At 45.3% G+C, this 15,423-nt stretch overlaps 1 protein-coding gene across 1 annotated transcript in view; it reads right to left on the bottom strand.

The window, feature by feature from the left end:
* RAB21 (RAB21, member RAS oncogene family) overlaps positions 1–15,423 on the bottom strand; it is a 45,033-nt gene that overhangs the window by 16,680 nt on the left and 12,930 nt on the right. The window contains exon 2 of the mRNA XM_073555535.1: positions 1,164–1,223. Coding sequence (XP_073411636.1) covers positions 1,164–1,223 — 60 coding nt within the window. The remainder of the gene's footprint in view (positions 1–1,163; positions 1,224–15,423) is intronic.

Genomic DNA, 15,423 nt, shown 5'->3' with positions numbered 1-15,423 from the left:
GTGTACTGTTGCTGAGACTAGGTCAGCGCTTTTCCCAGGGACCAGGACCCGACCCCATACCTCCAATCCGGTGCTCATGCAGGCCGCGCTGTCCAGGAGCCTGCAGATATCCTCCCAGGCGATGTAGCAGAGCCAGAGGAGTTCTTAAAGGGGTATACCTCAATCGATCCTCCCTATGGGCAGGGGGATGGAGATACTATGGGGCCGATTCAGGGCATCCGAAAGCGCTCCTAAAGTCTTCTCCGTGCGCTTGCCCTCGTATCCGTGTGGGGAGATCAGTACCATAGAGGAACAGTCGCCCAGAAGAATCAGGTATGCCCCAGTCGTCGCAGGAAAGGGTACGGGGAGGTATACGCCGCATTCTCACCTGTTGGTTCAGGGGAGATCAGACAGTAGAAAGAATCCGTCGACCCCTTCACTCAGTTAAAAAGTAAAAATTTACAGAAAATTCACGAGATAAAATAAAAACGTTGGGGTCCGAAGCCAGACTCAAGTGCCTCCTACAGACACTAAGCAAGAACTGGGGAAGTCTCAGCCAGCGAGAGGGTGTATACTGCAGAGGAGGAGTTAATTTTTTCTGAGTCTCCTCCTAGTGGCAAGCAGCTTAACACCAATGGTCTGTGTCCCCCAATGAGGCGTAGGGGAGAGGTATTTAGTGACGTGGGGTGACGCTATGCACAGTATATATGATTGCTGGGGGGTGCAGGGACAATTCCTGATGCCAAGAAAGGAGCCAGAGTCCCTTGTATAAATGAAGTAACAAACAGGATTCACTACCACTTTACTCACTTCTGACTGGAGTACCTACTAAACCACCATTTATGACTTTTGGAAGATCTTAGTGGTAGAACATAACCTATGTCAAGGTCAGTTGTCAACTTTAAAAAAAAATTTTTCCCCATATTCATGTACATTTACATTTCAATCAAGATTGAGTTTTGGAATTAACATCAGCAAGTGGAAGAGTCACATTCTGTTCCAAGTTCTCTTTTATTGGTCTGGTATACACCGTAATACAGGTTTTCCCCCCCAGGCATGAAATCCAGCATATAAGTTTGTTTTAAATCCCCACCTTCTAGGATCACAAGTCAAAAAACCATTTAGAAATAAATGTATTGCAGAAACAGGAGAGAACACAAAAAAAATAAATGAAAAAGACATACCCAAATAGCAAGGTTTACTCTCTTGCCGCCAATGTTTAACTTCTTTGTAAGGAAGGATGCCTGAAAATAAAAGGAACACACTGAGTACTTCATGTGAAAATTTTCTGTCGTGCATGATCAACAACTACAGTCCAAACTTTGATAGTTTCTGATCACTGAAGAGCAGTGCATTTTGAGAGCTCAGTAGGCACTTAAAAGCAAGTGTATAACCCCTAAAATGGGCTATAAAGTGTTGCAGGGGACTTAGCCCTTTAACAACCATACTAGTACTGTACCTGTAACCAGGCCTGTGGAGTTCGCAAGCCAAACCTCCGACTCCTCATTTTCCCCAAGCCCACAGCACTGGTCACTACTGAGCATGTACATAACGTGCAGCACAGATTCATCTCAGCTAAAAGCGGAGATCCTTAGATCAGGAACAGAACAGACATATGACATAACTTTCCATCACATTGCACTGTACCCAGTTATTTTAGGAGTCTGTCCATTTTATACCAACTCCACAGCCCTGCCTCTTACTGGACCCATGTCTAATAATTCATGTTGCGAATGAGGAGACTTCAGTGCACACTTGGTGTAGCCAAGAGTTTGGTGCAAGGTTAGGCCTCCTTATTTGCTCTGACGCCCTTCCAAGGCTTCTGATGACAGAGCAACGTCTGCCAGTGTGTGCGCGGCCGCGCACGTTTTCCTTTTTATCTCCTTTAACCACTTTCCGACATCGGGCGTACTAGTACGCCAATGTCAGACGCCTCCTGTTTGGTGTGGGCTTTGGCGCTGAGCCCACACCTCTCCGGGCACATGACAGCTGATCTATACAGCCGACATGTGCCCATAACAGCCACGGGTGGAAACACGATCCACCCACGGCTGCTGTTAACTAGTTAAATGCTGCTTTAAGTCTGACAGCAGCATTTAACTCACACTTACCAGAAGTGTGTCACTAAACCCACCCATCTGTGACCCAGTCACATGATCGCAGGTCACCTATGCGTCGGCATGACAGGTCTCCAGCAGACCTCTATGGTTGTCATAGCCAAATAGCTATTAGCGTCCCCCCGGTGGGCAGCGCTCATAGCAAGAGAGCAGATCGAAGAATTGCAGCTTCTAGTCTCCCATAGAAACTACTGAAGAAAAAAAAAAAAAAAAAATACAAATACACATATTAGGTAATCGCCGCGTTCAGAATTGCCTTTTGATCGCCCGTTATTGCATCTGCACCAAACTGGCATCATTAAAAATGTCAGCTCGGCATGCAAAAAATAAGCCCTCAAGCAATCCTAGATCATAAAAAAAAAAAAAAAAAAAAAAAACACGACACTACGGGTATTGGAAAATGGCTCAATTTAATTTATTCTTTAAACAAATTTTGGAATTTTTTTTTCCACTACTTAAATAAAAAAGAAAATAGACATGATCGGTGTCTGAACTCGTAATGACCTGGAGAATCATAAAGGCAGGTCAGTTTTAGCATTTAGTAAACATGGGGGGGGGGGGGACAAACTGTGGGATTGCACTTTTATTTTGGCATTTCCCCGCACTTGAGTTTTTTTTTACCATTTTCCAGTACATGATATGTTAAAACCACATGGTGTTGCTGAAAAGTACAACTAGTCCCACAAAAAAATAAGCCCTCACATGGTCATTTTGGCTGGAAAAAAAAGAAAATACTTAACAGATAATGGCAGAGCAGATTAGCATAAATAGCAGCAAATCAAGAGAGTAATTCTGCAATGACATTACAAGCATGTCAGACATAACATCTTGTGAATGCCTTATGACTACCCTTCCCATCATGTACTGTGCGTTCTGCTGACCAGCCACAAAGTAACATGCCTATTAGCAGGACAGCATTGTGACCTACAAGCAGAACACAAGTGAAAGGGGAATCTCCAGCAGATTAGCATTTCTGTTACAGAAGTCTTCACATAGCTATCAGCTGGGAACATAATGGTACAATACACTTCATAAGGAAGTTTATGGAGGGGATTGGAGCAATTCAAACTACAGGAGGTGCTGACAAACCAAATACACATAGTAAAATCAAATTTCAACCAGACATACATATTACATTAAATGAGGCAAAAAAAAAAGTCTCCACCACATCACAGGTTTTTGGATAAACATCAGTACAATAAACAGACTACTTATATTAAAGTCAATTACTATTTAAAAAAGTGACATGTAGCCAAAAAAGGTAAATATGAAACGGTCATTGACAATATTACTACTATAGTCCACTAGACCTATATTTCCCCAATAAATTATACTGTTCCCTTGTTTTACAGCCATGACAAGGTATACAGAGAAAAATGAGGTGCTAGTGCAATTTAGGAGCTAGCGGATTATAACTAAGTCTGTCAAGCATCTAGTTAGGGACCATATCTAGCTGCCAGCCTCGAATTAGGCATATGCAGTCCAATATGATGCACAGCAATACACTGACTCCATCTGCATCACTATAGTCTATGGCCCTGTCAACGCACATGCCCAAACCATTTTGTGAGGGTTCAGATCTCAGCCCCGGACAGGTATATAATATAAAAAAAAAAAAAAAAAAAAAAAAAAAAGTGATCTACTTTAATGATACTATAGCTGAAATGCCACTGTGGAACAATAACTATTTCCCGATGCTGTTCCGTTGGCTTTTGAATCTCACATAAGGTTTCCTCTATTAAAGACTTTATGAAGGTAATATCCTCATGTCTCTTGAACAATTAAACTTAAATATAATGTCCCTAGATCCCAATTCTTTCGTTATCTGCAACTCAGATCAGCTGTGCATTCGCATTTATGTTACTCAGGCATGACCCAACCTCTCATCTCTCCCTTTAATAGGAATCCTAAAATCCCAGGGTCCTCAGGGCAGTAGCTCTACTCTTTATAAGTACATGCTGTCTGTGGGAACTGACTCTGCTATGATGACGATTAGGAGAAAGTGGGGAGATCTCAATCCTGATGCTCAGGCTAAGGATTGGGAGGAGATTCTTGAATCGCCAACTAAAGTATCTTCATCTACTAATAGAATGACTCAATTATAGCTCATCCACTTCAAAATTTATGTTAAGAACCTATAACGCTGCCCTTCACCTCAAACAGACCTACTTCACCACCCTGATCTCCTCACTAGCCAACAACCCCAAGAAACTTTTTGACACTTTTCACTCCCTCCTCAGGCCAAAAGCACAAGCCCCCCATCACAGACATTTGTGCTGATGACCTGGCCTCCCACTACACAGAAAAGATAGATAATATCTGTCAGGAAATCTGCTAACAACCACCAAGTGCTGTGACTCCCATCCCTTCCTGCATCTCCCCTGGCTCACTTTCCACATTTGATCCCACAGAAGAAGTCTCCAGACTCCTCTTCTTCTCGTCCGACTACATGCACTACCGACCCCATTCCCTCATCTCCCCCAGTCGTCACAACCCAACCCACCTAACTACAATCTTTAATCTCTCCCTCTCCTCTGGCATTTTCCCATCCTCCTTCAAACACGCCATCGTTACTCCATTACTAAAGAAACCCGCTCTCGACCCATCCTGCACAAACCACAGACCAGTCTCCAATCTCCCCTTCATCTCTAAACTCTTGGAGAGCCTAGTTTACTCCCGCCTTACCCGTTACCTCTCCACTCACTCCCTTCTAGACCCTTCAGAGTCCATCTTCCGCCCCCTACATTCGACTGAAACTGCACTCAAAGTGACCAATGACCTTCTGACAGCAAAACGTAATGGTGACCACTCTTTGCTCATTATTCTTGACCCATCTGCAGCTTTCGATACTGTTGACCACCACCTCCAACTATCTAGGCTCCAGTCACTAGGCATTAAGGACACTGCTCTCCTGGTTCTCTTCCATCTCTGACCGCTCCTTCAGTGTTTTGTTCTCTGGCTCCATGTCATCTCCTCTTCCTCTTGCTGTCAGGGTACCTCAGGGCTCAGTCCTTGGCCTTCTTTTCCTCTCTACACGGCCCCAATTGGACATACCATCAGCAGATTTGGCTTTCGGTACCATCTTTATGCTGATGACACAACTAGGTCTTCCCCGACCTTACCCCCGCTGTACTACAGAACGTCAGTGACTATCTGTCCGCAGTCTCCAATATCAGGTCCACTCTGAAACTCAACCTCTCCAAAACTGAACTTCTGCTCCCGCCATCTACTAACCTCCCTAAATCTGACATTTCCCTCTCTGTGGGTGGTACCACAACACCACCCCGGCAGCAGGCACGCTTGTCTGGGTGTTATGTTTGACACCAATCTCTCCTTCACATCCCATATACAATCTCTTGCCCGCTCTTGCCGCTTACACCTAAAGAACATCTCTAGAACCTGCCCTTTTCTCACCTTGGAAACAAAAACCCTCACTGTAGCATTGATCCACTCCCGCCTGGATTATTGGAACGCTCTATTAATTGGCCTCCCCGTCACTCGACTATCCCCTCTCCAGTCCATACTTAATGCAGCGGCCAGGGTCGTCCATCTGGCTAATCGGTACTCGGACGTGTCCGCTCTTCGTCAGTCATTACACTGGCTGCCCATTCATTATAGGATCCAATTCAAAGTACTTGTTCTCACCCACAAAGCTCTCTACAGTGCGGCACCCCCCTACATCTCCTCCCTCATTTCTGTATCGGCCTAGCCGATCGCTGCGCTCTGCAAACGACTTTCGACTAACCTCTGCACTAATCCGTACCTCCCACTCCAAGACTTCTCCCGTGCTGCTCCTATCCTCTGGAATGCTCTACCAAGAAATTAGGACTAACAACAATTTGCATAGTTTTAGGCACTCCCTCAAAACACATTTGTTTAGAGCGGCCTCTCACGTTCACTAATTAAAGTCATTCTATGTATAAGTGTGCGTGTGTAGCCCATTCACTATCTCCATCCATCCCTCAAGATGGCTGGACCTTCATCGTAAATACACACCTGTACTATCTCCCCCACCTCATTGTAGATTGTAAGCTCTCACGAGCAGGGTCGTCTTGTTTAGTCTTATTTTGCTTTAATTATTATATTGTTAACGTTGCTACTTATGACTTGTGTGTTGAAACTGTTAAACTGTAAAGCGCTGCGGAATATGTTGACGCTATATAAAGATTATTATCTTACGTCATATCTAACCCCATTATGACTTTTCAAAATGGGTCGTTTCCAGTCCTCGGAATTTTGGAGGTGTCATAATAAAGCAAACTTTGTGCATATGGTGTGGAGATGCCCCATTATCCTTTCATACTGGTCTGAAGTAATATCGTTATTAACATCCTTAGTGCAAATTCCTGTTCCTCTCAGTCCATTAGTGTGTTTATTTGGGCTGTTAGACAAGGACACATGGGGACACTATTAGGATTTTTCTACGAGAGACACTTTTTGGCTAGGAAGGTGTTGGCGCTACGTTGGATGGGAGGATCACACCCCTCAGCCTGGATTGACCTGGTGAACTCGGTCATTCCATATGAGCGAACACATTACCAAAATAGGGGTTGTCTAGGGAAAGTCAACAATCTGGGATAAATGGAATTCCTCTCATCTCACTATTTCGGGGAATGGAGGCTAGGTATCACCGTGACTGCTATAGTTGAAATTAGCTTACTCACCGATAACGGTGTTTCTCGGAACCCATGACAGCACCACGGAGAGAGGGGATCCGCCCATCAAGGACAGGAACCTACAGATAAAAAGGCGGCACCTCTCCTCCGCCCCCAGTTGGTTACAGAGCATCAAAGCGTCTCTAGGTTGGTTAACAACAAAAGTATATACATAACAATATTGCATATTATCAAGAAGCACCGTGTCTAAACAAAAATACACAGTAAATCGTGCTCACCGTACACGTGAAGGGGGGGGGGGAATAAGCGGGTGCTGTCACGGGTTCCGAGAAACACCGTTAAAATCGGTGAGTAAATAAGCTATTCTCTCACCCATGACAGCACCATGGAGAATTTCAGAGATTGGTACCTTAGGGAGGGACCACCGCCTGAAGGACCCTTCTCCCGAAGGTCAGGTATAGAGGCTAGATCTAAACGATAGTGTCTGAAAAAGGTAGAAGGTGTTGCCCAGGTGGCCGCCTTACAGATCTGTTCTATCGATACCTCTGATCTTTCTGCCCATGAGGTCGCCATTGCATTTGTAGAGTGAGCTTTTAAACCCTCTGGGATGGTATTCCCACTGGATGAATATGCCAGGGTAATAGCATCCCTTATCCACCTTGCTAGGGTACTCTTGGATGCCTTGAGTCCCTTCCGAGGTCCCTGAAAACGCACAAAGAGCCTTCCTTCATCCCTTGGTGGCCTCTAAGTACTGAACTAGGCACCTCTTCACATCTAGGGTGTGAAACCTCTCCTCTATTCCTAGGATTTGGGCAGAAGTAAGGAAGGACAGACTACTTCTTGAGACCTATGAAAGTGTTGCGACCTTAGGTAGATATGCCGGGTCAGGTTTCAATATGACTATCGTCTAAAATTTTAGTGAACGGTGGCATTGCTGACAGCTTGAATATCACTCACCCTGATGTTCTGCTTACTTTCCGCATGGTATGCACAGCCACATGCGGAAAGTAAGCGGAACAATGCATTCCTATGGGTGCGGGATCGCCGCGATTCCGCAAATTAATGAGCATGCTGCGGTTTTTACCGCGAAGAGATTCCGCCGCGGTAAAAACCGCATCAGCACAGCATTGCGGAATCCCATAGGAATGCATGGGATGCTTATTTTTCGCGTTTTCGCGGCAAAATCGCGCGGTTAAAACCGCCGCGGAAACGCGAAAAAAACGCCACGTGTGAACTCAGCCTTAGTCGCCAGCCCCTGTTCTAACCCCTTTTGCAGAAATTTGAGAATTTTGTCAATCTGGACTCCATCCTGAACCCTTGCGCCAGAGTTGGATAGAAATTCCCTCCAAGTTCTCCCATAGGCTCTCGTGATCGGTTTCCTACTCTTTTGTAGTGTAGAAACCAGGTTTTCTGAGAACCCCCTCCCCCTCAGCAGTGCCCTTTCAAATTCCATGCTGTTAAATGGAGGTTCACTGCCCGGGGGTGTAATACTGGTCCCTGAGATCTGGTAGGACCCAAGGGTCGGTTATAAACAGCATTCTCAGCCAGGAGAACCAAGTTCTTTTTGGCCAGAATGGGGCTATTAGTATCATTCTTGCCTTGTTATCTGACTTTTATGACCGCTGGGATGAGAATGGTTGGCGGAAAGGCATACATTAGGCCCTGTGTCCACGGGAACATAAACGCATCCATTGTCCGGGGATTTCCCCTGGGGTCTAGGGAACAAAATGCTTCCACTTTGTAAAAATGTGGGGAACCCCGGACATAGATCTGTTTGCCGACAAAAAAAAAAAAAAAACCACCACACAATCTGTCGAAAAATGGACTGTTTTAGGACCCATTCTCCCTGGCGTAACTGGGTGCGGCTCAGAAAGTCTGCTCTCTGGTTTTCTGTTCCCTGTATATGCAGTGCAGAGGGATTATGCTTGTCTCGGCTAGGGTGAAGATTTTGGAGGATGTGTTCATTAGTGCCCGGGACCTGGTTCCCCCCTGGTGATTTATGTAGGCCACCGTCACCTGATTGTCCAAAAGTATGCAGACGTGGTGATCCTGCAGAACGGGTAGGAAGTGTGTTAGGGCATAACTTACTGCCAAGAGTTCCTTTTGGTTTGAGGAGGCTTCTAATTCCTGTCCTCCCCATTCCCCTTGAGCCACCTTGTTGCCCATATGTGCTCCCCATCCCATGGGACTGGCATCCGTGGTAATTATATGTGTGATTTTTATTACCCAGGGAATCCCTTTGGATAGGTTGTCTGTTTCCCCACCAAGCTAGGGTATGAGTAGTTTTGGAGTCTAGTGTAACGTGACCTGCTAATGCTAACTGGTTGGTTAATACATCCCATTGAAGATCTCTCGTATGTAGCTGTGCCCATTGGACTGCTGGCAGGCAGGCGGAGAGGGACCCTAGTAGTGACATAGCTTTTCTTATTGTCATGGAAGGGTTCTGAATTGCTCTTGCTACCATCTGAGCAATTCTCCCTTTTTTGCAGTCCGGCAGGTAACACTCTTGGGTGTTTGAGTCCAGTGTTAGTCCTAGGAACTCCTGAACTTTGCTGGGCTCCAACCTCGATTTTTTCAGGTTTAGAAGCCAGCCAAGGTTCTGTAGAGAGTCCACTCTGTTCCCTGCATTTTAGGGCCAAATTGCTTGCTATTAAAAAAAAAAATAAAAATCGTCCAAATATGGGATTAAAATATCCTGCTCTTAGGTGAGCAATCATTCCTGCTACAAGTTTCGTGAAAACTCATGGGGCTATAGAAATTCCAAATGGCAGGGCCCTGTATTGACACTCCCTTATTTCGCCCTCTATGCAGACCGCCAGTCTGAGGTATTTTTGGGAGTCTTTGTGGATGGGGATGTGATAGTATTAGATCTCAGCGATGCGTACTGTCATGAAGCAATGTGGGAAGAGAATTTTGTTGATTTACGTAAAAAAAACAAATTCAAAATTTGAGTCATAGTTTAACCTTTTGAGGTTTATAATTGTCCGGACGGTACCATCCGGTTTGATCACTAGAAAGAGAGGGGAGTAGAACCCTCTGCCTCTCTCCTGCAGGGGAACCTCCTGGAGGACTCTTTTGCTTAGTAAGCTTAGGACCTCTTTTTTGAGAGCTCTTTGTTCTCGTATTGAAGATCTTAGTGGAGTTTCCACATTTTTGAGGTGAGAGAAAGTCTATCCTTAGTCCTGGTCCCATCAACTTGAACCAAGGGTTGTTCAATATTTTCCTCCAGGCTGGGAGAAAAAAAAAAAAAAAAAAAAAAAAGCTAAGCCTCCCTCCTACTCTGGGCAAACAGTCACTTGGAGGGTTTCTTGTCTCGGGACGAGTTACTTAAGAACCACCCCCTATCTCTCCTTCTGTCATCCCATTCTTGTTCTCAAGGGTCTCCTCTGAAAAAAAAATTTGTTTCGAAAGGGCCTTTTAAAGCCTGTAGGACCCAGGTTTGGGAATCCTTTCTTTTTGTCCCCTGCCTTTTGGAGGGTGTCATCCAGTGTCTATCCGAATAGGAATTTTTCTTCGCAGGGGATGGAGCATAGTTTCATCTTCGTCTGTAAGTCGCCTGGCCAACATCTGAGCCACAGCGTTCATCGGGCTGCCGCCTTGGATGACAACCTCACTGAATCAGCTGATAAGTCTGCTAAGAAGGCAGAGGCTCCCCTTATTACTGGAATGGATTCCAGGATCTTCTCCCTGGGTGTACCTTCCCTTAACTGTTTCTCTAGTTGATCCACCCATAACAAGAGGGCCCTGGAGGTACATGATGCCGCTATGACTGGCCTAAGATTTCCCCCAGCTGATTCCCAAGTGCCCTTGAAGAAGGTATCGGCCTTTTTATCTAAGGAGTCTTTTAGAGTACCCCCATGTCCTCAAAGGGGAGTGCAAATTTTTTTTGAAGCCTTGGCAACCGCTATATCTAGTTTCGGGGCTTTGTCCCAAGATGTGAATGCCTCCTCGTCGAATGGGTATTTCCTCTTAAGGGAAGGGACCATGGAGATCTTCCTATTCGGTCTTTCCCATTCTTTTATTAGGCCCTGTACATTCTCGTTTACTGGGAACACTCAGTTTCTTCTGGCCCAGTCCCCCAAACATTATGTCCTGGACTGATCAAGCCGAGAGTCTACCACCCCCATGGTAGACCTTACTGCCTTTACTAACCTGTCTACCTCATCTAGGGGAAAACAGTGACGGCCCCCCCGTTTCTTCATCTGAGGATGAAGAGTCGGTGTCCAAAGTCTGTGAGGTAACCTCCCCTGACGTTGAGATCTGACTGGGAACCTGCTACTACATCCCTCTTTTATACTTTCCCTTTGTGTTTTAGGGATGAAAGGGCGCTCTGAAACTCCGATCAGATTACAGCTCTTAGATGGGAGGCGTAATCCAGGGTTTCATCAAAGAACTTCCTGCATGCAGGATTTGCAGAGCTTTTTATCCCAAGAGGCTGGTAGGACTGCTACAGGTGGGGCATTCCCTGTTCTTTGTTTTCTCTTCTTTCCCCAATAAGGGAAAGAAGTCTATTACAATAGGGAACATTCACATGGATCACTCACCCAGGTATGCACGGTTGCAGGTACCGGTTCGGGAGGTGGATTCAGGTCCCTCACGGGTTGATCCAAGGAAGGTGACTTGCTCCTCGCAGCCAACCTGCTGCGCTGCGTGGAGTGGCTACTGGACCGGCTCTCGCGCCTGTCCTTATCTTTTTGCCAGTGATGGTGGTGTTGCTGCTGCCTGTGCTGCTGTTTCGGCTGCTGCTTGGGCTGCTCCTCTAGCTGGTCGCTGTCCTCCATACTTATAGGACGGTTCTAGCAAGCAGTAGTTTCAGCGCTTCCCTTTTTCAAGTTTCCCAGCCGTGACATCACTTCCTCTCCCAGCCTACACCACTCTCTGCCCCGGGGAGCACGCATGTGCCGACCGCGGGGACCCGGAAGTCATCTCCTCCATTTCCGGGGCAGCGCCATATTGGTACACCTCTGTACTGTGGCGCTGCCCACACGTGTCCCGGGTCTCCCCCAGTCTCCTTTCCGGAGTGGCGGTTTGGTCCCCCCCCCCCCCCCACTCACCCTGTCGAGCCCGTCGGCTGCAGCAGTGGCGGCTTCAGGAAAAGCTCCTGTTCACCTGATCGTCAAACTACTATTTAAGCAATAATTCATAGACCTGTGAAACTAAAATTGTATAAACAATTTAATGTGCAAATTGCTATTCTGCCAAAATGCACTTGTATTCTGATGTATGCATATGTGTACATGTTGTTTTCTTGGTTAAACGAATTAAAAAAAAAAAAAAAAAAAAAAAATAATATAGAATCTCAGCCCCGACTCAGCCACTGAATATAAAGTTAAATGTTGTGTGGACATCCCCCAAATCGGAATTATCTGACACGTGTCAGGTGGTGCATCCCTTAGGAGGTCCCGATGCTATGCTGGTTATGTATTCACCATTATCACTGGTATAAATTTTACTGGTTATGTGTATCCATTTGACCCTCTAACTCACTTGCACAGCTGGCTTGTGTATTTGTATACATCCACATACTTCATTTTGGTTTCATAGTGTACATGCATTCGTGTTATTACTCTGAAGTGAGGATAGTGAAATGAGACCAAGGCCGGGTTCACATAGCATTGACGCGTTAGCACTTACAGCAAAACACGATATGCGTTATGCAATACCACTAGCGCTGATGCTTCATCAGCGCTAGCAGTGACGGAGCCTCAGACGCTGCAGCCCGCGTCCGAGACTTCGTCAGTGAATTACGGCACGTCGAACGTATGCTGCTTTACGGCATACGTCGCGATGCGCCACATAATGGGAGTCTATGGCGGCATTAACGGACTGCCATTACGCAGTGTGACCCCAGCCTTATTTCAGTGGCAGGGCTGTGGAGTCGGTAAGCCACACCTGCGACTCAGACTCCTCAATTTCCTTTACACCGACTCCCACAAATATTGCTTATATTTAAGTGAAAAAATTATTGTAGTACAATGTGAACATCAGACATTTAATAATTTTTATGATTAAATAATCAAGACATTTAGATAGAATAATATCTATTTATTGGAATACAACTTTAGAACAAAAAAAACAAATAAATTGTAAATGTAATACACTAATATCGAATATATATCACTAACTATGTAATAAACTATGTAAGTGGCAAAAGACAGGTTTCAACAAGAACATACTAAATAACATTTGTGCAATCAATGAATCTGTTCTAAGAAATAGAATTGCCTCCATCAGATCCTTCTTCATAGATGACCTCAAATCTGATCTAATAATTTTAAGGCTAGAGAACAACCTCTCTACACTAACTTGGGTTGGAGGCAAAGCCGTAACCACATGGGCAACATCTCTAACAATTTCCGGGTATAAAGGAATTGCCTCATGCACAGTCAGTTTTGATGAACGGTTGAATTTTTCTATTTCTTTGAGAGCAAGTGAAACATTTTGCTGAAATATGGTCAATCTGCTTGCTATAGGAGACAGAGTGAAATCCTTTTCCTTGCGGCAACACTTTGAATGCTCCATGTCATAAAAATACTTGTCAAAGTCCTCATCTGATGAGGATGAAGATATGGCAGCAGTAGCACTGTCAGGACCCAAGTCCTCTGGCGCCTGGCAGTCCTCCTGTAGGCCACGCATCCTAACTGCTACCTAAGTCAGAGCTTCTTTTCCTTTAGTAAGCTGTTGATCATCAAGCAGTATACGATGACTTGGGTCCACATAAACAGCTGCCAGAAAAATTTTGTTTTCTCAATAGCTGTGTCTCTCGCTGTTTCATTGAAACAGAAATGCCATCTGCGATTAAACCACCTCTTTCGGACAGGCAAAATAGCAAGTTCTTCCACCCCCTTATGAAAATGCCAGGAGTTAAATCCTCAGCTTGTAATTTTTTAGCCACGGTAAATGGGTGATTAAGCAATTCCTTCAATTCAGTCACCTGTGTCCATTGACCTTCATTTAGGGTTACCTTAGAGTCCGCCATATCTATAAGAAACGGTTTTAGATCAAGCAATCGCTCAATCATTAAATAAGTGCTGCCCCACCGAGTGGCTTGATCGACATTTGCCCCTTTCCCAGCACGTCTCTTCAAGATGGAATCAATTTTAGGGGTTCTGGCGGCAATAACCAATTTCCTCACTTTTCCAGCATGTCCCTCTTGCAGACTATCTTATTGCCAGCTGCAGTGTGTGCACAACTTTCCCACTTTCTCCAGCTCGGGGCCCAGGAATCGGATCCTGTGCAGGGCAGGCACCCCTTCTCTCTGGTAAAGACGGCAGAAGACAGGACAGAGGAGGGAAGATTGCCACCTGCAGTCTGAAGCTGGTGCAGGACGGGAGCACTGCAGCATACAAGCGAGTTTTGATAGGTGCGTGCCCCTGCTTCGGGGGGGGGGGGGGGGGGGGGCCCAGCTGCCTACGGCCATGATTCACACAGTGTTTTTGTGGATTTGTCTTTTGCAGTAAACTGCAGTGACTGAGCATCCCAGCAAAGTCAATGGGTTTCAAGATATGACATTCAGACACATTGTGTTGTGAGGATCCGTTTTTAGGCTGAATGAGCATGTCAGTTTGTGTGGCATTTATATAATCTGCTTTTGCTATTGAAAACATTATCTGAGAGCTCAAAAAGCTTTCAGGTGATGCGGTTTTTTAAAAAGCTGATCTACTTTTGCAGCTGAAAAAACGTATCCTCAAAAACGCAGCAAAAACGCTGTGTGTGAGTGTAGCCTTAGATCAGGAATAGAACAGCCATTTATAGGACATTTCATAACTTTCCCAAATTCCTATGAAAAAATATTCAGCACATTCTGCATTGAACTACTGTACCCAATTTATTATATATTTTAGGAGTCGGTCCATTTTATACCGACTCCACCAAAGTGAGCACCGACTCCACAGCCCTGTTTAGTGGTCCTTATAGTGTATCATATGTGACGTTTCAGTCAGTAAAGTCCATTATCAATCACACATACAAGTGCTTCTCACTAAAGAAGATCAAAAAGTTAATTTCAGTTCAATACAAAAAGTGAAACTCATTATATAGATTCATTACAAACAGTGATCAATTGCAAGTGTATTTCCGTAAGGCTATGTGCACACGTAGCGTTTTAAAACGCTTACTAAAAACCGGACTCCTTCCCAGAAATCGCGTGTTTTTTCCGCACGATTTCACTGCGATGATCGCGATTTTCGCGTGCGATATTCGAGCACTTTCCAAGCGATTTGAAGCATCGCTTGGAAAGTGATTGACAGGTTGGTCACACTCATCAAACATAGTGTTTGACAAGTGTGACCAGGTTTTTACTATTGAGGCCGCCTATGCGGCTTCAATAGTAAAAGATAGGATGTTAAATAAAAAAAAAAAAAAAATTCGGGGTATATTTACCTTCCGGCGTCCCACGCTGCATTCCCGGGCCTCAGCGTTCCCAGTAATGCCTTGCGAGACCTGTGATGAGGTAGTCTCGCGTTGCTATAGCGATCTCGCGAGACTACATCATCACAGGACCTTGCCGCAAGGCATTACCGGGAACGCTTAGGCTGGGAATGCATCGCGGGACGCCGGAAGGTAAATATACCCCGATTTTTTATTCTTTTTTTACAGGGGTATGGTACCCAGGGCCTGGAGGACAGTCTCCTCTCCTCCACACCGTGGGTACCAACCGCACACGAGACGCTTAACTTCCCGCATGGTGGGCATAGCCACATGCGGGAAGT

Source organism: Dendrobates tinctorius, unplaced genomic scaffold, assembly GCF_039654945.1.
Source record: "Dendrobates tinctorius isolate UK_male_01 unplaced genomic scaffold, ASM3965494v1 ptg000224l, whole genome shotgun sequence".
Classification (NCBI taxonomy): Eukaryota; Metazoa; Chordata; class Amphibia; order Anura; family Dendrobatidae; genus Dendrobates; species Dendrobates tinctorius.
The sequence above is the reverse complement of the archived record's forward strand: the minus strand, read 5'-3'. Positions and strand labels throughout refer to the sequence as shown.